This window comes from Rhipicephalus microplus, chromosome 3 (assembly GCF_043290135.1).
Source record: "Rhipicephalus microplus isolate Deutch F79 chromosome 3, USDA_Rmic, whole genome shotgun sequence".
NCBI classification, from domain to species: domain Eukaryota; kingdom Metazoa; phylum Arthropoda; class Arachnida; order Ixodida; family Ixodidae; genus Rhipicephalus; species Rhipicephalus microplus.
The window spans coordinates 253,358,479-253,378,807 of NC_134702.1; the positions used below are offsets into that span (position 1 = coordinate 253,358,479).

The following is a 20,329-nucleotide window of genomic DNA, read 5'->3' on the forward strand; positions in this document are numbered from 1 at the left end:
TTATGGCGTCATCAAATAATCTCCGTGGATGTTTACGCTGAATGAGCGAACGTTTTAGATCCTGGCAATTCGAAAGGAAATCTTCGTGGTTGGAGCATATTCATTTAAACCTGTGAGCTTGGCTGTACGGTACCCCTGTTTTGCAATGTTGGACGTGACTGCTATGGAAATGGAGAAGTCGATGCCTATCAGTTGGTTTGCGAAAGAGATTTGTGGAGAGCCGTCCTTCGCTAGCTGTGACAATAACGTCAAGAGATTTTATCATTGTTGATGAGTAATTAAGGGTGAAAATAATGGTGTAGTGGGCATTGTTGAAATTCTTAATGATACTTAAAAGACTTGCCTCGCCATGTGGTAAAATCATGAAATTGTCATGGATGAAGCGTTTGTAGAAGCATAGTTTCAAAGGTGAATTCTCTATAAAGTTAGCTTCCAACATGCCCATAAAGATATTTGCGTAGTTAGGACCTACATAAGTGCCCATAGATGTCCCGTTTGTTTGAACGTAGTGCAAGTTATTAATACGAAGTTGTTTAGTTCTAAAATGAGCTTCATGAGAGTACCAATGGTTTCACCCTCAACTGGCTTGTCAAAGCAACAGTCATCGTAAGTCTTGATGAGAGCGCAAATGCCATCGTTGTGTGGGATGTTTGTGTACAAGGACGAGACGTCAAGTGTTACCAGAAAACTACCATCGGGAACACCTAGGTCTAAAATGTCTTTCAAGAAGTGATTTGTGTCCTTTTATAAATGATGAGAAAGTAGCTGGGATCCTGTTTATGACGCTATCGGCAAACCTGGTTAAGTTTTCAGTTACTGTTCCTATGCCAGAGATGATAGGGCGTCTGGGGTTATTTATTTATGTATCTTGGGCAGAAGATAAAATCTACCTGCCACAGGGCTGAGTAGATTCAGCCCAAAGATAAGGTCACCACACCCAAAACCTTGCCTAAAAATGGGGTCACCACACGCAAAACGTCCACACAAAGCAAAAACTCAAACAATAAGTAACGTTGCTCTATCAGGCATGTCTAATTCGTGATTTGGCAAGCTCTGGTGAGAGCTGCCAAGAGCTTGGTGAGGCTGCGCACTGTTTTTCTAATAGTCGACTGCTGTACATCAGAACGGCTTACCGCCACATCTCGCATCAAAAGCCGTAGACGCTGCTGTTCTTGTCGAGGCATTCCAGGCTGCCTTCGCTGAGGCAGCACAGTATAGAAGGAAAACAACGAAGCTGCGGCTTTATCCATTTTCGAAAAAGTGGTCGTCAGCTTCTAAAACAACCGGTTTCGACCTTAAGCGATATAAACTAAACTCGAAACCGCCCAAACCAACGCTCACTCTAGGCTTCTGACACATTGCATTATCTTTGAAGTACAAAAACTGCCTAAAAATGCCCATTCACAACTCCAGCGGTCTATCAAGAACGCAGTCATGCGAATGGTGATGCAGACCGTACGAGACGCCGGCACGCCCACCTATTCCCACAACCCCCTTGAAAAGCACGTGCCTTCCACCACACTTTTCGCTCTGTAGCTCGCATTACGAGACCTCTCCTCAGCTTTTCTTGCTCCGTTGTTATTACACATTTGAGTCTTTGTTGCCTGAAATTAACTAGAGGGGACTCTGGTGCCGCCATTGTTCATTCATCATGGAAATTGTGGGTAGTGCACAGGTTTGTCTATGGTCTTCAAGCTTGAGGCCTTCAAACGCGCTTCGAACGCGCTCGTGGCGTTATATTATTGCTGCGCTTTGTTTTTTTTGTTTGCTTGTTTCTGTAGCTCTTCCAGTGCTCTTTTCTTTTTTTATGAGTGCAACTTACGTAGCACTTTCAGTTTTCTTTCTAACTTTTTTCTGCCATATGCAAACGTAATAATGTAAATCAGTGCATACAACAATTTCATTTCTTACAAGTCACCTTTTATGCTAGTGTGTAGCGTGTTCTAAATTTCGCTTAACTAGTGAAAGGCGACCCGTATTTGAAGCTTTTATTTGAGCCCTTCGTCCGTCGGCATACATCAAAGCAAGATAATTTGGGGCATGTTGTCTTTTCAGGGCTCACCAAGAATCAAGTGCTTGCCCAGGCTGTTCTCTTTTTTGTCGCTGGTTACGACACGACAACAATAGCGATGTCAATGGCCGTCTACTATTTGGCGCAGCACAAGCACATACAGGAGCGTCTCATCGAAGAAATTGAAGATGTCCGCAAAAACCAAGTAGGTTAAAGTGCAGTATCTCATTTAGCGCACGAGTTCCCCTTTGACTCTGCACTAAAACAGGAGCGTAAACAATAAGGCGTACCATATGGGAGACAACTACCACACCTTGTGGCCTCATGAGAAGCTGCAGTAGGCTAGTCTGTGCATAATTGTTTGGCTTTGAGCTGTGCGTTGCGAGTTGTTTGACGTGCTTTTGTATATGCAGTAGTTGTGTGCACGTTGTGAACTTACCAAAAACGCCGACAACGCTGCTCATTAAAGCATAGCTTATACATTGAGGTAACAACGGCTTTGACGCGCGACCCCAGACGCGAGTATTATCAAAACAAAGAGCACTTTACGGTGCCATGGTGTCACTATCATACGGAACTTACGTTAAGGTACTCCTCTAGCATCCAGCAACGCCTAAATATATATTTCTGAGTCATAGAAATACAAGTTTAATGCTTACGAACCGGCTATAAGAAATCGAACAAGCACTGGAACCCCTATCTACGATAACCTGACATGACGCGTGTATGATAACAGCACATATTCAGTGTTTTTTGGCATTGTTATCAAAATATATATAGCGAGCACTGCTATCACAGTTCACGTTCTTCCAACAATACACCAGCAAAGGGTTATACTTCCCAACATTTTCATGACCTGCCGTCGATGTGTACTACAATACCTGACTCTCACTCGCCATCAATTCTTGCTAGGATCCTAATTTTCATTCACGGTCTTCATCGGATTAATGCAGCTGGTGTCGGTTTCATACTGCTCTTGCAAATAAAGACACGCTAAATACAACTGTTAGGTCAACGTTGATAGTGGAAATGGTGGTCAAAAACTTGGTAGTGTTAATTTTGTGCCAATCAAGTGCCTATTTTGCAAAAAAATCACGTTTTAGTGGTCCACATCTGGTTGCCCCGCTGCGGTTGTCTATAGTGGCTAAGTTACTCGGCTGCTAACCCGCACGTCGTGTGATCCAATCCCGGCTACTGCGGCAGCCGCATTTTCGATGGTCGCGAAAATGCTACAGGCTCGTGCTCTCAGATTTGGGTGCATGTTAGAGACCCCCAGGTGACCGAAATTTCCGGAGCCCTCCACTACGGCGTCTCTCAATGATATGGTAGTTTGAGGACGTTATACCCACATATGAATCAATTATTCCGCATTAGGTTGACGCATTCAAAGTTACCCGCCCAAACGAAACGTCTCACGTCACTTGTTGCCATGCACAACGTTGCCTGACTTTACTGCGCAACCACCGACACTAGTAGCAGCAGAACGAAAGCAGTGGAAGGCACAGCAGCAACAATGGCGATTCAACACTTTCCTGCCACTCGCTCAGAGATGGCAGAAGTCATCGGTGCAACTAGGCCCTACTGATAGCCTGACCTGCCCAGTTTAACTATGCGAAATTAGAACTTTGCGACCACTCGTATTTATTCCAGGAATCGAACAAAAACAAAATCGGCGTTTTGTTACGTCTCTTGATGCGTGAAAAGATCTCTATTTAGTGCTGCTAGTTTGATTACTAGTAGATGGTTCGTCTTACGTCATCGAGATCATATTCAGCATATTCTACTGCGGCGCATGTACTGTGCATTTATATTAGTTCTCGATAAGTAGGGCACTGATGTTAATAGTACTGTCGTTTTAGAGGTTTTCGCACACTGTGCTTTCAATCTAATGTAAATCGTTTTGATTTTAGTGTCCTTTTGAATTACCAATGCTTGTTCTCGCCATTTTTGGGTAGATAGACAATCACTTGTGGCTTCGGAATTCAAGACCAAGCTGCCGCCACTCTTCCAGCCCTGATAATGCTTGGCGTGCTTTGGTGCACTGTATTTGAAGCAGTTGCGGCTGTGCTACGTTGTATGTCATGCTAGCGATACCTGATTATGGCAAGTTATCCAAGCTTGTGCATATAGAAGGTTACATTCGACAAAATAGGCAGTACAATTTTGAGAACAACGAAACAATATGATACAACACTGCCGGCGTGCATGACCTGGCTAGAGCATGTCATGCGAATGTAACCTTGCGTGCGCCGGAAGCGTTGATGCATCAGCGTCGTGCGATCTTCTAGCTCAGAGTTGCTCCGATACCAAAGAGAGCAGAAAATGAATTTGACTGACGAAGTCTATACACCGAGCGAGTGGTGAATGTTTTCAACTCTCCTCCTCGCATCATGCTCGCACAAAGCCTTTCATTTGGCATACAACAGCTTCTAGTGTCGAACTAAATTTTTTTCCTGAGACCTGGTTAAGCGCACTGTAAGAAGTAATTGACTAGCAAAACAAAAGATACGAGGAAACCTTTTGGTCATTTTCCTCGGCCTTCCTCTGATGACACTTAACGGTTTCGCAATCGTTCTTCATCGTCCTGCATGCTGCTGCACAGAGGCGCCTTCTGTTTCCTACGCGTGCGAACAGAGGCCGGGAAAATGACCAGGAGAGGACGCGATGTGGATGAATACACGTGCAGAGGCTAATCAGCGTTCCAGTTGGCTAAGGAGCGTTGTAGCCTTGATAGGGTTGCAAGGAACGTCTGAGTATTAGTGACTCCAACTGAGCGCTCCCCACATAGCAGCCGCACCTGGAAACGGTACGAACAGAGTTAACCTCCAAAGGAAACATGTTATACTACGTTGCGCGCATTGAAAATCAGTGGCAGAGTTATTTTTTCGCCATGCCACATGGGTGAGGTCAAAAAAGAAAACGAGGTCCGGAGACCATTCTAATCTGCCGCAACATGTGGCGTCACAGTCGAAATGACAACGTATCGTTCTACCTTTTCGTGATGAATGCAAACAAGACATGACGCAGAATGGCGTGAATCAGAAACTTACGCATTGGGAAGAACGTCACTGACTCTACGGTAGTTTTGTTCTGGTCGAATCGCTCGCGATTACTTAATTCTAATAGCTGTTTACACCATCATTTAGCTTGTGTGCATTGTTATTATTGTTCCGGCTTTTCTAAGCGCATAGCATAGTGTTGCGACCGGCCTTTGCAGGCACCGGAGATCCGGGATGATGTCGAGGCAGCAGGAAGGTGAACTTCATAGAAGACTAATTTACATCATGTACATGGCAAGAGCTCTCTGGCCCATAACTTTAAATAGAAAAACATCTCTAAAGAGCCTGCCAGGGCTGAATATAAACTCTCGTTTCTCCAGATCTCTAGATAGGGAAATGGGTGCGTACTGCACGGTCCAATAACAGGTCCCACAGTATTCCAGAGGGTCACCATGCCGGCTACGCCCCCAACATACATAGATATGCAACCAAAACATGCATGTGGTTGTGGCGATGCTGTGCGTCGGGCGAATCTTGCTTCCAGCAAGTGGGGTGAGATGAGTCTCTCATCTCGCCGCTTGGGTCGACCACGCGTGCTGTCGAACGGCGTTCGCAGGCTTGGCGTCTCCGTGGGCACGTGCCTTGAGATCTGGCACTGATTTGAGCGACCAGCGGCCTATCAGTCAGGGACGCAAAGCGTGGTGGTCCGACGTCCGTCTTCGGCGGAAACTCGGCATTGTGGCTTCTTCTGGGGCACTAAGGCGCCATGTGTAAGATTTTCACGGCGTAACTAGTGACGACACTGCTCCTCCGAGTAATTATTGCAATGTCCCACAGCGTACCTGAAAAAAAAAGCTGGGCGTCTTCACCATGTTTTTTATCGCCACAGAGTAAGGCGGCTGCCTTTTTTTTAACCCGTAGATCGCCGATCGCAACAATAATTTATTTAATCAAAGGAAGCGCTTTGGGAAATGGGTTGCGTCCCAAGTGTGGTTATTTTTTGCATATGCCCGTTTTCTTTGTACGTCGTAGTGGTTGGCACACATTCTCAGATTATTAGGTATGAGGTCAAATGTCACAAAGTAATTTTAAACGCTGTAATAACTAGAAAATATTAGCCTGCAATATCAAGCATATATTCTCTGGCATGTGGGAACATAATATTGTAAGTCCTAATATTTGTTATTTTTAATAATAAAAGCTTTATTAAAAGTCGACTTAATGCCAACACTTAGAACTCGAGTTACATTCAATATAACACTATTTTCGCACGTGCATAAAGAAAGAATTGGGTCATGCAAAGAACCAAAACAAATGAGATATGATGGATAATTAGACAATAGTGCTGCAACAGCCAAAAAAGTATTCACGGTACAAGGGGCACCTTAGTGTAACAAGCCACCCTCATAAATCTCGTGGCACGAAATTATTCATTGAAGTTACGTGCACGTCTAGTATTCTGATAAGGAAGTGTGCTAAGTTTCAATAAAATATATTCACTAGCGAAAGACTTATGACTGTTTGCGAACGAAAACATACGAGAAATACAAGTTCTGAAAAATTTAAACAGAATTGAAACAAGTTCAGCGCTTACACCATATGATGAGAATCTCTGAAATTCCTAATATCAACCAGTTCCATTACGGATCTTCCTACGGTGTGCCTTTAGTCGAGTGCAACTGTAAGTTTTCATGATCTCGCTAACACGAGGAGCGAAAGCCGGCCCGTCAAGCTCCTCCAGCCGTGCGCTAAGTGTGCGGGGTCGCATCTTTTGTGGCGCCTGTTGCCCTCGGAGTAAGCCGGGTCACTCACTTAGCAGCATTATTGATAGCACAGGGTGCTTTCGCGCTGCGGTGCTGATAATTTGCGAGACAAGCCTTTGCAGTTTAGAAGCCAGGCCCTATTCATATTTGCATAAAGATATGTTATATGCTCCTGATGCCACTACTGAAATGACATACAGCGTCCGCCAAAAAAACGTTGATGGGTCACAGGCTCAATACACGCCTAGAGCATGAACAGCATATGTACCACGTTACGCGTTCACCTGGCGAGAAGTTTGACTTTTATAATTTAAAATGATGTACTAACAATGCTTTTAGAGCATTTTCACATGTTTGCACAAGATATGGTTGCTGAATAAGCAGAAATTGATACATATCGAGCTAATACTATGATGCAGAAAAGACTGACATTTTGACACTGACACGCACGGTGCCGCGGGGTCCCGCACGGTAACACGCGGGACCCCGGGTGTTACCGTGCGAAGTCCAGTGTGTGGCGCGCTCCCGACGATTAGCCCCTTTGTTACCACTGCGGTGAACCAGGCCACCTTTACCGTGACTGTTTATACCGACGCATAGGCCATCTTCGTTTTCGGCTGAAGGCCCATTGACCTCGTGACGGTGAAGAGCCCTGTGGTATCGCAGAGTACTCACTCCCCGAACTTTGAGCGACACCAGTCACGCTCACCATCTCCTCGACGTTCCACATCACCGGGTCTACCGTCAAGTGTCACTGATGTCGTTGCGGGACGGTCACCTAGGTCCCCATGCCCCCCCCCCCCTCCCACCCCGGGAAACTAGGAACAGCGATCTCCAGGGGTAGGGCCATTGCTGAGCGATCAGTAAAACAACCTCCCCAACCAGTCCGCTGAACTCTGACGACTAAGTTTCTCCTACATCTTTCACCAACGACAAACGCGTGTCTGCTGACATATATTTTATTCGACTATTATCGAGTCACTGCTCTGGTAGACACTGGTGCTGACTACTTCATTATCATCGCTGACCTCGTGCCTGAACTGAGAAAGGTTATTACTCCCTGGGAGCATGGATTCAACCTCTGGTCAGCAGGAGGTCACCTCTTGACGCCGATCGGGTGGTGCACTGCCAGATTGCGAATCCGTGAGTCCACCTTCGTCGGTTCATTTGTTGTGTTGCGCGAATTTTCTCGGAAGGTCATCCTCGGCATGCATTTTTTCGCGCGTGCACGGAGCCGTTATTGACTTGTGAGTATTGCTTAGAATGCTTTCCGATTAGCATTGCCAGTCCCCGAGAGATACTGATACGCAGAGAAGAGCACTTCATATTGTTTACGAAGCAGTCACTTCCGCCGCGAACCAGTATTTTCGCAACTGTAACAAGCAACATAGATAACAGTAGTAGTAGTATCACCGAAGCGAACCTGTCGGTACTATTAGCTCTGAAAATCTGCGTCGCCCGCGGAACCGTTCAATTGAAAGACGGGATGACTGTGCTCAAGGTCAAGAATTTCAGCGGTGAATACCAGAATTTAACAAAGCGGACGACGGTCGCTCACTTTGAAGTCATTAGCAGCGACGCATGTTCAATGATTGCTCCGGTTTCCGCAGCCTTACAAGTTTAACCCATGGTTACCAATGCTGTTTCCCTTAATCCGAAGCTTTCATGTGAGCATAAAGAGCAGATATTTAGTATTTCACCATTTCTGTGATTGATTCGCACCAACCTCAAAAATAAAGCAAACACCAACTGTGAAGCACCACATTATAGCGAACCCAACTGAACGGCCAGTCCGTGAGCCCTCCTACCGAGTGTCTCAAAAGGAGCCAGAGGCGATACGCTCACAGGTGAAGCAGATGCTTGACGGCGATGTAATCAAACCCTTCACCAGTCCATAGACATCCCCCGTCTTGCTCATAAAAAAGGACGGCACTCTAAGGTTTTGCGTGGATTACCGGAAACTCAAAGTAACCAAGAAGGAAATCTACCCTCTTCCGCGTATTGACGACTCTCTAGACCGCCGTCGACATGCCCACTATTTATCCTCAATGTATTCGCGTAGCGGTTATTGGCAGATCGAATTCGATGCGCCTGACCGTGGAAAGAGAGCATTCATAACCCCATATGGCCTGTACAAAGTCAAAGTGCGGCATTCGCTTTGTGTTCTGCTCCTGCGAAGTTCAAAAGAATTAAGAATACTGTGTTGTCGGACCTTAAGTGGGAATCATGTCTGGTTTATTTGGACAACGTAGTTGTATTTTCACGAACCTTCGAACAGCATTTGTAGGGACTTCAGCCAGTCTTTTATGCAATTCGTGCAGCAGGCCTATTTTAAAACGAGAAAAGTGGTACTTTGATTACGATAAAATGAGGTTGCTTCGCCACCTTGTCAGCCGTGATGGTATTCGGCTGGATCCATGAAATACGTTGGCTGTTACAGCATTCCGCCACCTGCTAACAAACGTGATGTGCGTCGATTTCGGGTACTCTGCGCATGATACAGGCATTTTATGCAAATTGTTTCTAAAATCCCATCTGACGAAAAATGACGCTCCCTTTGTGTGGGGCTTCGAGCACAGAGCCGCTTTCTGCGACCTTCAGCAGCGCCTGCAAACTCAGCCCTTACTCGGTCATTTTGAGGAAGACGCCACTACTGAATTGCACACTGTCGCAAGTAACATCGGTGTTGGTGCAGGCCTCGTTCAGTGGCAAGAGAGCGTCAAACATGCTATTGCTTATGGTAGCCGGATATTATCCCCTGCGTATGCGAATTACTTGACCACGGAGAAAGAATGACGAGCCGTTGTCTGGGCGATATCAAAGTTTCAACCATACCTTTATGGCCGCCCGTTCAAAGTGGTTACGGATCATCACACCCTCTGCTGGCTTGTGAATCTCAAGGACCCCTAAAGACATATGGCTAAGTGAAGTTTACGCCTTCAAGAGTTTGACGTAATAATCGTTTACAAGTCTGGCCGGAAGGACACGGATGAAGTTTGTCTTTTACGCACTCCACTTACAACGGCGACAACTGACGACGACATCGACGGTCATTTCTTTGCCATCAGCATATACTACGCGGTATCGTTTTTGGCGAAATTGGATGTGCCGCTATACAGAAAACACGATGAAAAATAGCCAGTGAGCGGACCAGCCTGAAGTTCGGCCGACCTCAAGTTACGTATTTCTACTCATTATAACGAGACAATATATACGGGGCGGCCAGTGAACGGTTGTGCAGCGCGAGTAGTCAAATTTTTCAAACAAGGAACTCGCAACAAGGCGCTGCCTGAGTCGGGCTCTTTTGCGAGGCAAGAGAGTGGGAGCATTGGAGATTGAAGAAGGGGAAGGACTGTGCATGCGCAGTTAGTATGATCAAACCGCCACCACATTGAGCTCGACCCTATGCTGCTTTAGCTATGTGTGTAATCTCCGTGTCTATTTGGTGCTTTTATTATATATTACCTTTTAAGCGAACCATGTCTCATTTTCCTTGAAACATCGTTGGGGGCACTGCCGACAGCGGTAGAATATGTGTCGGAACGAGAAAACAAGCAGCAGCACACGAATTCGCCAACCGCATAGGCGCCGCACACTACAATTGCTCCAAGGAATTGTGGCGACGTAGTGAAGCGTGCTTACGTGGCTCCGCCCAGGCACACCGCAAACGCTTCATGTGCATTTTGTTTCTTCCTTCAAACAACCATCATCTTTAATTTTTAACATGTAAATCTCCTTTGTTTACTCTTCCAAAGGAGACCAAGTGTGCATTTAAACTTGAAGCGCATCACTACACAACGTGTGCCCGAATATGGGGCATTTTACCCATTTTTAGTTTGCTTTTACCCCTTCCTATTCGAAACCACTGTTATCGACTTCAATACTTTTGTGACATGCTTACTGCCACCTATCCTGCCTTGTGATGCAGTTACATTTTCTGTTCTATTTGTAAAGTTGTTTTAAAATATTCTGAATGAGTGTAGAATTGCAGCATTGCTCCAGAACAAATTCCTTTAAGTGCCATAGTAGAGGTCGTCAATAGGCGATAATAAGATAGTGCTGTTTCTTTTCAAGCGAAGAGCAAATGATTAACGTGTTCCGTATAGTATTGTATTTGAAGAACATTTTTTTTCGCAACCTAGGTTTTGCCCACTACGGCAAAATTTAGATCATTGTAATAGACAAAGCTTTTTTTAAACATACTTTCCGATGGTAAGTGGTGCACTGCTGAACGTCCATAATTCTTTACAGTACAATTTGTGGGGGTCGGGCATGTTTGAAACGTTTGACTTAGAATCACCTTTTTCTGACTAAGTTTTCAAATTGTTGCACTATGATCTAGAGCGACATCACCTACGAAGTGGTCATGGGACTGGAGTATCTGGACGCCGTGTGCTCGGAGGTGCTGCGAATGAACCCACCTGTGCAGATGTGAGTATATGACTATGGATTCGGCTAGTAATTTCTAATGCTACAAGGAAATTGGCAAATTATAAAGTCTTGGAAAGATGCATGCAGTTATGTTCGATTCCTTTTATCGTGCTTCCCGATGTTATAGGCGCAGAGGCGGTATTCTGTAAAATTCATTGTGATGAAATTAGCATAGTAACCGGGTGCGTTTACAGAAGCCCCTCATCAGACAACAAATGTATTATAGCGATCCAAGATTATCTTCAAACTCATGCCCATAACTCTCGACTAATCATCATGGGTGACTTTAACCTTCCCGACATAAATTGGAACAACATGCAGTACACGTCACAGTCATCGGAGACACTTATTGATTTAATTTTAAATTTCAATCTACAACAAGTCGTGCTTGCGCCAACACGTATAAAAGATCAAACAAAAAGCGTACTCGACCTTATATTGATTAGTGGCCAGTTCCCGTTAAATAAATCAGCCGTCAATGTGATTCCAGGGATATCAGATCACCGCATACCAATCTGTCAGCTCCAACTAGGATATGACATAACACCACGTTCATCAGTAACTACTGTACGAAATTTCCCTAAAGGTGTTGATGCCAGCATTGTAACCTACTTAGCTCACGAATTTGAAAACTTTTCAAACCTTGCTATACAACCAACGACTGATGTAAATCATCTATGGTCGTGCTTCAAGACTATCGTTGTGTTCTGCGTTACCCACTTTGTCCCACTGAAAACAAAAAGGCAAAAAAACATAATCCTTGGATAACCCGCGAAGTTTTACACGCAAAGCGAAAAGTTAAGAGGCTACGCCAAGCAATCAAAAAGTAAGGCAAGAATCCAGTAACCGCATCTAACCTAGCACGTGCTATTACAGACTTCAAACAAAAAGTTAGCTTCGCCAAAAGGCAGTATTTTACTTCAACGCTTCCGTGTTACATAAAAAACAACCCTCACCGATTCTGGAAACATTTTCGCCCTGCCGCTGAAACAAAGTCGTGTTTAAGCGATAGCGATAAAACAAACCAGGCCAATATCTTCAACGATTATTTTCAATCTGTCTTTACTGATGACAATGGCACCACTCCTGCGGCCTTGCCTACAGCCCGAATTCCCATTGAACCATTAGTTATAAGCGACCCTGGGATTCTTAACCTACTTTTGAATATAGACACAAAGAAAGCCAGTGGCCACGATGATATTGCAAATGAATTTCTTTTTCGATACGCAGAACTGTGCAGTAAATACCTCGGCATAATTTATCGCAAATCTATAGAAACAGCAAAACTGCCATCAAAAGGGAAAATAGCAAAGGTGATACCCATACACAAAACCGGAGATACCGCTGTTCCTTCTAATTTTAGACCTATATCCCTCACCAGTACGTCATGTAAGATACTAGAGCATATAATCGCTAAGCATTTAACTATTTTTTTAGAAAACAACAATCTTCTGTCCCCCCATCAACATGGCTTCCGGAAAGGTTTATCAACAATCACGCAGCTTACCGAGGTTGTCCACGACCTTGCACTCAGTATAAACAACCGTGGCCAAACTGACGTAATTCTACTTGATTTAGCAAAAGCGTTCGATCAAGTTTGTCATACTAAACTGATTTCGAAATTGCAGAACATTATTGGGGATGGGGAAATTACGAACTGGGTAAGAGACTTTCTTATAAACCGGTCACAGTTCGTGGTTTTCGAAGGAGTATCGTCGTGGACGGCTCCAGTTAAGTCAGGTGTTCCCCAAAGCTCCGTCTTAGGGCCATTATTATTTCTAATTTACATAAATGACATCACTGATAACATAGACTGCAAAATTAAACTTTTCGCAGACGACTGCATTATTTATAGAGGAATTAACAGTTCGGATGACCATTTATCTTTAAATAATTCATTGAGTAAGATTGCTCACTGGTGTGAGCAGTGGCAAATGTTAATTAACCTAACAAAAACAGTTTGCATGACGGTAGCCAGGAAAAAAGAACCCTCCGACTTTACCTATACAATTAACGGCGTACCTTTACAAAGAGTTACGCAGCAGAAGTATCTTGGTGTCACCTTGACTTCCGAATTAAGATGGGATGCGCACATTAACAATGTTACAGCATCGGCTTTGCGTAAACTGTTTTTCCTACGAAGGCGTTTACCCTTTGCGCCGACAGATACTAGGCTCCTAACTTACACCACATTCGTGCGACCAATCTTGGAGTACGCTAACACTGTGTGGTTCTCGCAAGGTGTTACTAATATAGCAAAATTGGAACGGGTTCAACGGAAGGTCATTAGGTTTATACATAATAAGTACAAACGCACCGACTCGCCCACAAACCTTTTAGGAACCTCCGGTCTACCCACGCTTGCAACAAGAGCGAAAATTGCGCGTCTCAAATTTCTATACCACATTCTGCAGAACCACAGCCGGATCGATGCATCCAGGTACATATCTTTGGCAGAATCACGAGCACTACGACATAAACATGCATACACTATCAAAGAATACGCTTCCAACAACGACTGTTTCAAGCAATCCTTTTTCCCCCTGTCAATCAGCGAATGGTATAGGTTAGACCCCTCCATTACTAACCCACCATCACTGGCTGAATTCACTTCAAAAATTGAGACTATACTTTGAGACAAAGGCTTTCTTCAACCATGACCACCATTATTGTTTTCCAGTGGTATTTATTTGAATGTATAAGTGTACACAATGCCTTCTCTGTATGAAACTGTATTGATTCTTTTATGCAGCAAAGATTCAGTTCGTTGCTTCCGAAGTGTGAATATTTGGAGTGCATAAATACCTATGTCTAATGTTTCTATGTAACTAGGATTATTATTACCAATTTTAAAATAACTATAGTTCTGTATGCCGCCTGTAAGAAAGCACTTAGCATTCATTGTATTCTGTAACTCATGCCCTCCTGCTTTGGTCTCGTAAGAGACTGGCAGTATTGTAAATAAATAAATAAGTGAATAAATGTTCGCATTCCGGATAGTGGTTTCCCTATATGCTTATTCCACTAATGCCATACGTTGCGAACAGCGTAGCCCTTTGTAATTAGTCTCAGCTAGAATTTGGCAATTTTATTTTGATGACATTTTAACACACTGTACCCTAATACAAGACTCAGCATCGCATTATACTTCATAGCACGGAGACACCAACGTGGAACTTGTTTCGTTATCAAGAAAGGGGAGTGCAGTGATTTAAAATGGGGAAAATATTAAAAGTGTACACTGCAACAGTGTGCAGCAAACTGCTACTCCTTAGCAGTGGTTTGCATGGGAAGAAATAAGAGGCAATAAAATAGACTTGAGTAAAAGATTGGCAGACGAATATAGAAATCCATGGACGGAGTCCTGTTTGGCGAGTGGTCGTAGAGGAGGACAACCGTCAGCCATGAAATACACGAACCATCTTCCGTGGTACAGGTTATTTTCCTTCGTATATATTCTTTTGGCGCCGATAACCATTTCAGTGTCACCTCAATTTGTGTGCCTCTCAACTTATGCTTTATTTTATGCTGGCGAAACGCTAAACCCCTTCTGTTTACGTGCGAAAATGGTTATTGTTCGTGTATCTCGGGAAAATAGTTTTTGACAGTATGAAAAGTTCTCCAGCACGCTTTGCAGCGTACATAATTTATCACAATGAAATGCACTTTAAAAACTTTCATGTTGTTGAGCGCCAAAGATACTTTCGATTGAATAAAAACATGAGAAGTGTAAAAATTAAACTTGCCAGAAAAAAACAATATATAGGCAGAAATAAGCAAACTAAAGGAATTTTAGAATACGCAATTAGAAGATAAATGACAAAGAATTAGAACAAAAAACAATAAATTTAATACACAATTGATCTATTCACATAAATTAAGAAAATCGGAACCGAGGGGCTGCTTCATTGCTCATGCGTGTGGTGAAGCATTGCTTGTTTTTTTGTTAGACAGAGGTGAACTCGTATACTTTACTTGGTAAATTTTTGTTTTGTTTTTACGACAAGAACCGGAAAATGTTATAATATAAATGAATGGCTGTGATGTGAATATTTTTTCTAACTCAGATGTCTACTGAACTTCGCTAATTCTTCGGGCGTGACATATTCCTTTGAGCTACCTCACTCCGCACAGGTTGGCGTTCTAATACATAGGTCCCGGCATATTTCATTGCATTTTTACACATCAAATTAAAAAGAATTATCGCGTGCAGTTATAACACGTTTCGCAATGTTGCGTTGTCAGGAACAAGGTGGGTTTTGGCTGCCGTCTTGTAAGGATAAGCTCTGCAGCCGGTGCCAGCACACCATGCCCCAGTGATTTGGAGACTTCGTACGTAACCAGAGTAGCTATAAGATTGTGTACTAAGGTCCTCAGCTGCGCACATGCGGTGGAGTAGGAAACCCGAGGCCTTAAACAAAATGAATCTATTAACGGCTGCGGATATGTCTCAGGCTGACGCAAAACATCGCCAGAAAACTTGAAGCTGAGGTGCTCTCATCTACGAGCACGAACACTTCCCCTCATTACCTTCAGATGCGGTTGCAAGAATGTTTGAAGCAGCTCGTGTGTTTTGGAGCACAGGTGCGTGCCCATGCGTGCCTGACGCCACCTCCATGGATGTGACTAGTGCCACATTACGCGGCTCTTTGTAGAACATATAAAAATAAAAGTTAAACTAAAGCTCTTGAAAATTGCCTAAGAAGGCTACTTCCACACCTTACACAAGCGGCGGACCCTCGGCAATATTTTTTGTAGAATAAATTCGCCCTCCCTCATTTCTATCAAAAGCTTGCTATTTAATAGCTGGCGTATATTTCTGCCAATTATTAGTGCTCAACAATGTCAGATTGCGAAGCTGATGCCTTTACTTGATGACTTGCAAAGTTTCTGATGATTTAGCAACCTTGATGTTAATGCAGCATAACCACGAAGGGCCCATGCTTCTGTCAAGTTCGCCAGTCGAGTGCATTTTCTCAACAGCCCTCGCGCATTGTTTAATAAAGAGAACTGACCAAAATCACTATTTTCCCAAAACGGGCAAGTTACAATGGACTCTCAAATTGAGTGGATCCACTATCTACTACAAAATGCTGGGTGAAAAAAAAAACAACTTGAAGATACCAAAATTGACTATCCTGATCGTCGATGAACGTTGATCAAACTGAAAAGATGAGGTAACGAAAGAGTTAAATCCTATGAGCGCTAACAACGCTTTCTCGTGTTGTCACTAAATTGGGATGATGTGGAAAGCTGCAGCAGGACTGGTATGTATCACACGATTCATTGCGAGAGCTCGTATGCAATAAATAACTTAATGTAGAAGCTATATCTGCTTTAAAATCACAGTAGCAAAAACCGTAGTCGGAGATTAGTAAACACATTATTGCCAAGAAGTAACGTGTTTTATGCATGAGGGGAAACTGCTTATAGCTGGCAGTCGCGTTATCTAAACAATGAACTCGACTATATATGATGTGCTCTATGGTAAAAGCGCAATGTTCACATGTGGGATGTGCGTCGATTAAGAAGATCCTTTATGTCGTCAACCGCACTGACATCTTTCACATTTCTCAACATACAAGCGCTCTTCTTCACATTTATAGTGCAGTTTCGCGTCCTGTGATACACGGGGTGCCTAACATATGTCCACCTCGCAGAGGCGTCTGTGCGAGCAGGCATTTGGTGTATGGCGATACCGCAGACCCGAACCAACGGGGTGGTTTCGATAGCCTATAACACCTAGCCGTGCGTAGCTGAGCCTAACCAGGGAAAGGGGGATCCGGGCGGTAGAGCCGATGCCGCATGATTTAACCATTATCCCCCCTCCTCCCTACGGAAGCAACACATCCCTGTGGCCTAATTTCAAGTAGAAGGAATCTATGCGCCCTATCTTGCTGCATTTTTGTCTTCGTCCTCACAATAAATATTTCTGGTCTACTCCTATTTTCTATTACTTTTTTCTGGCAGTAAGGGTAACCTTTTTTGGCTGTGCAATCTTAGGCAGCCGCTTTCCCGTTGTAGTAACATTGTATGGTTGGCATGGTATGGCTTGGTACACTACAACCTTTGTCATGTCCTCTCGTTCATATTGGTGGTGGGTGATTGACATTGTTAACGAAAACGCAATACATTTCTTGGGATCAAAACCTCTTTTTTTTTCCAAAGTGCCCACAGAAAAGGCGGTGGACTAACGTAGCTTTTGAGCTCTTGAGAAAGCAAGACACTTTTCCAAAGTGTGTGAGACATAAGAAAGCACAAAATACCTCGCATTTTCAAGGGTCGATATCTCTCAATGAGGCCATCGGTAGTTGCTGTAAAGCCACCAATATTGCCAGTGGGGATCCTATATTCGAAGTGAAACATAAGTCGCAATATGAAATGCTAACTAACCTTGTCTGCTTTGGGTAAAATCCTGTTATGGTCACCACCTATACGACAATGAACACTGCGAAGGGCGTTGTATCCGATAAAAATCTCCCGGTTTTGACAGATGAGGAACTCCTTGCTGTTTGGAAAGATGAGGCTGTAGTACAAGTCCAACGCGTAAACATTGCGCAAGAAAACAAGGAACTTCCCGCAAGGAAAATAATACTAACGTTTGCAACAAGCACTATTCAAAACAAAGTCATATTACACTATTTGAATTCAAATCAAATCAAATCGAATCTTTGTTTTCCTTTTTCATAAAAGGATGGAGCGGCCGCAAAAAGCTGCTGTGAGAAGTAGCTTGACGAGGCGGACGCCCCTGAATTGACAGCTTTGGAAAACACACCAAAAAATTACAGTCATCAATGACACAAAATAAACAGAAATAGCAGTACTGTACGCAGAGATGATCGTGAATGACCCACGAAAATACCAAAATATCAATACCACCAAGAAACACTGATACCTACAATCAAAACGTCCTCTCATATTAGACAGTTCATGGTCAAATTCATTTCAATACTGTACATCAACACAAATAATAACATACGGATCGCACACAATTAGAAATAACATAGGCAGCAGAAACTGCGCTTAGTAAACGGTTGTTTGGTGGGTGACATACATCAAATTTCAGAAATATCACAGTCAGGCGACAAAAATACGCTTTACAAACGGTTATTTAGCAGGCGATATATATCAATAGCGTTATCTGTAAATTTATTCAATAGATGGGGCAGTGTATAAGTTATGGATTGAAAAGCATAGTTATTCTGCGGCGTTGGAACAGACCACGTTTCTGGGAAACGTATATCGTGCCAGTGAGATTTCAGGCATTCAGTTCCCGAATGACAATGCTACACGTCCAAAGCGAATGACATTTGAATTGATGATGTCGATCGCAGCACCTTCCTTGTGAGCATTAGGTGAGTACCACGCACTAAAAAAAATAAACAAGCGCGTACGAGCTTCATACACTTCAAATTAAAATATGTGTGAATAAGCCTATTACGCTGCCGCTAGATTACGTTCGTTACTTTGTTTCACGACGTTGCAACCGACCATGTAGCAACTTAAGCTAAAGCCAGTCAGATACACAACGCAAAAAGAAAATGGTGCCTGTCGTGTTAATCTTACAGTGTCTACCGGCTGAAAATAAGTTTTTAGTACTTGTTTAGGTGATTAGTGTAAATAAGACGTGAAAAGCTTCCTTCCAGTCGAATCAAGTGTTTTATATAATTACTTCATCAGCTGTGCTGTCGAGAGTACGCATTTCTCAGCCGAATGATCGAGTTCTGCCGACGGAAGTAGGTGACAAATGGCATTTGGGCGAGTGCCATTTCGTTCATTCAAGTGGCACCACGCGACTGACACTGCATCTGAAGGCATTAAAAGGTAAATGTGATTTTCTCTGCCCATGTGGCACGGGTATTATTTTACCTGAGGAATAGCATGTACACATCTACCATTACAAACATCTCTTGAGGCAGTGGCTGTACAAGCGGTTCTCACGCACAAACTCATCATCTGCTCTGTACATTGCACCTCTCCACCACCTTGAAAAACATGAATTCCAGTCTTTAAAGGACCACTCACCAGGCCCCATAACAAATTTTAGTTAGACCGTGGATGTTTGTGTCGGATGAAAAGCATTAGGCCACAAAAATGTTTTTCATTTGGTTCACTGGGAGTTGAGAAAAGGTTTCTTTTTTTGAAGCGGCGCTAAAAGAAGTGAGGAGGCAAGCTCGAGACTCTTGACGATCACCCCGCGTAGCATTCGCAAACCAAATATCCTCCCTACCCTCCGCGCGATCGGACCAAGAGGTCACGTGTGCCTTACGTGCACGAACAAACCCAAGCTCCCGAACACGCGAGCAGCGTTGTTTTGTTGACCAGCGTATTCTTGTAGCTCTTTCTGCGTGATTGTTTAGAAACGCTGGCTTAGACGTGGTGGAATAGATAACCCTAATCAGTTCTCGAATGGACAAGATCCTTCATTTCTTTTCGAGGACAGGCGTCTGCTCTATGCGCTAACCACGGAGACACGAGCGCATGCGAAACACACACTCAATACCCGAGCATCTCGTTGAAAGTCACTCGGTAAAATGAAAAATAAACGCACAATTTCTTATTGCCTCTCATTATTTTATCTCAAGTTTTAAAAATCGATTCAAGCAACAAATACGTAAACTTGAAGTCGCGTAAATCACATTCGCCATGTCATTTACTGCTGTTGCCAAAGTCAGAGCACAGTCGTCTACGCAGACGAAGAAAGTCTCAGTACTGCCATGTAATTAGGACAAAGTTTAAGTGAACGTCATGCCTTCATTCTCTGGGTGCGTGCCCATGAAAGGAAGGCAGAGCAGCGTTAATCGTAAAATTTGACCCATTCCTGCACCGCGCAGAATTGGATATTTTGTAACACGCGATTGTGAATGCTTCATGTACGAATTTCACTTGTCAGCTGAAAATTGACAAACATCATGAATGGCCTTTTAATACATGAACTACCTAAACCTTATCTGGTCCTTGGGGACATGAATGCACTTGGAGATCTACAGGGATTCTCGTGCTGCGGTGAATGAAGTTGCCTTATCGAACAGTTTCTTTTTTCTTGCTGTTCGTGTCTGCTGGATACAAAATAGCCAACATTTTTCGTCTCACCAATAATATCTACTCGTACATAGATCTCAGCA

The 20,329-nt window shown here is 43.6% G+C and overlaps 1 protein-coding gene across 5 annotated transcripts in view; it reads left to right on the forward strand.

The window, feature by feature from the left end:
- The window catches only part of LOC119168643 (cytochrome P450 3A16), a 291,485-nt gene that overhangs the window by 214,688 nt on the left and 56,468 nt on the right, over window positions 1-20,329 (forward strand). For all 5 annotated transcript variants that reach the window (XM_075890905.1, XM_075890902.1, XM_075890901.1 and 2 more), the window contains 2 exons: window positions 2,056-2,216; window positions 11,116-11,204. In XM_075890905.1, coding sequence (XP_075747020.1) covers window positions 2,056-2,216; window positions 11,116-11,204 — 250 coding nt within the window. The remainder of the gene's footprint in view (window positions 1-2,055; window positions 2,217-11,115; window positions 11,205-20,329) is intronic.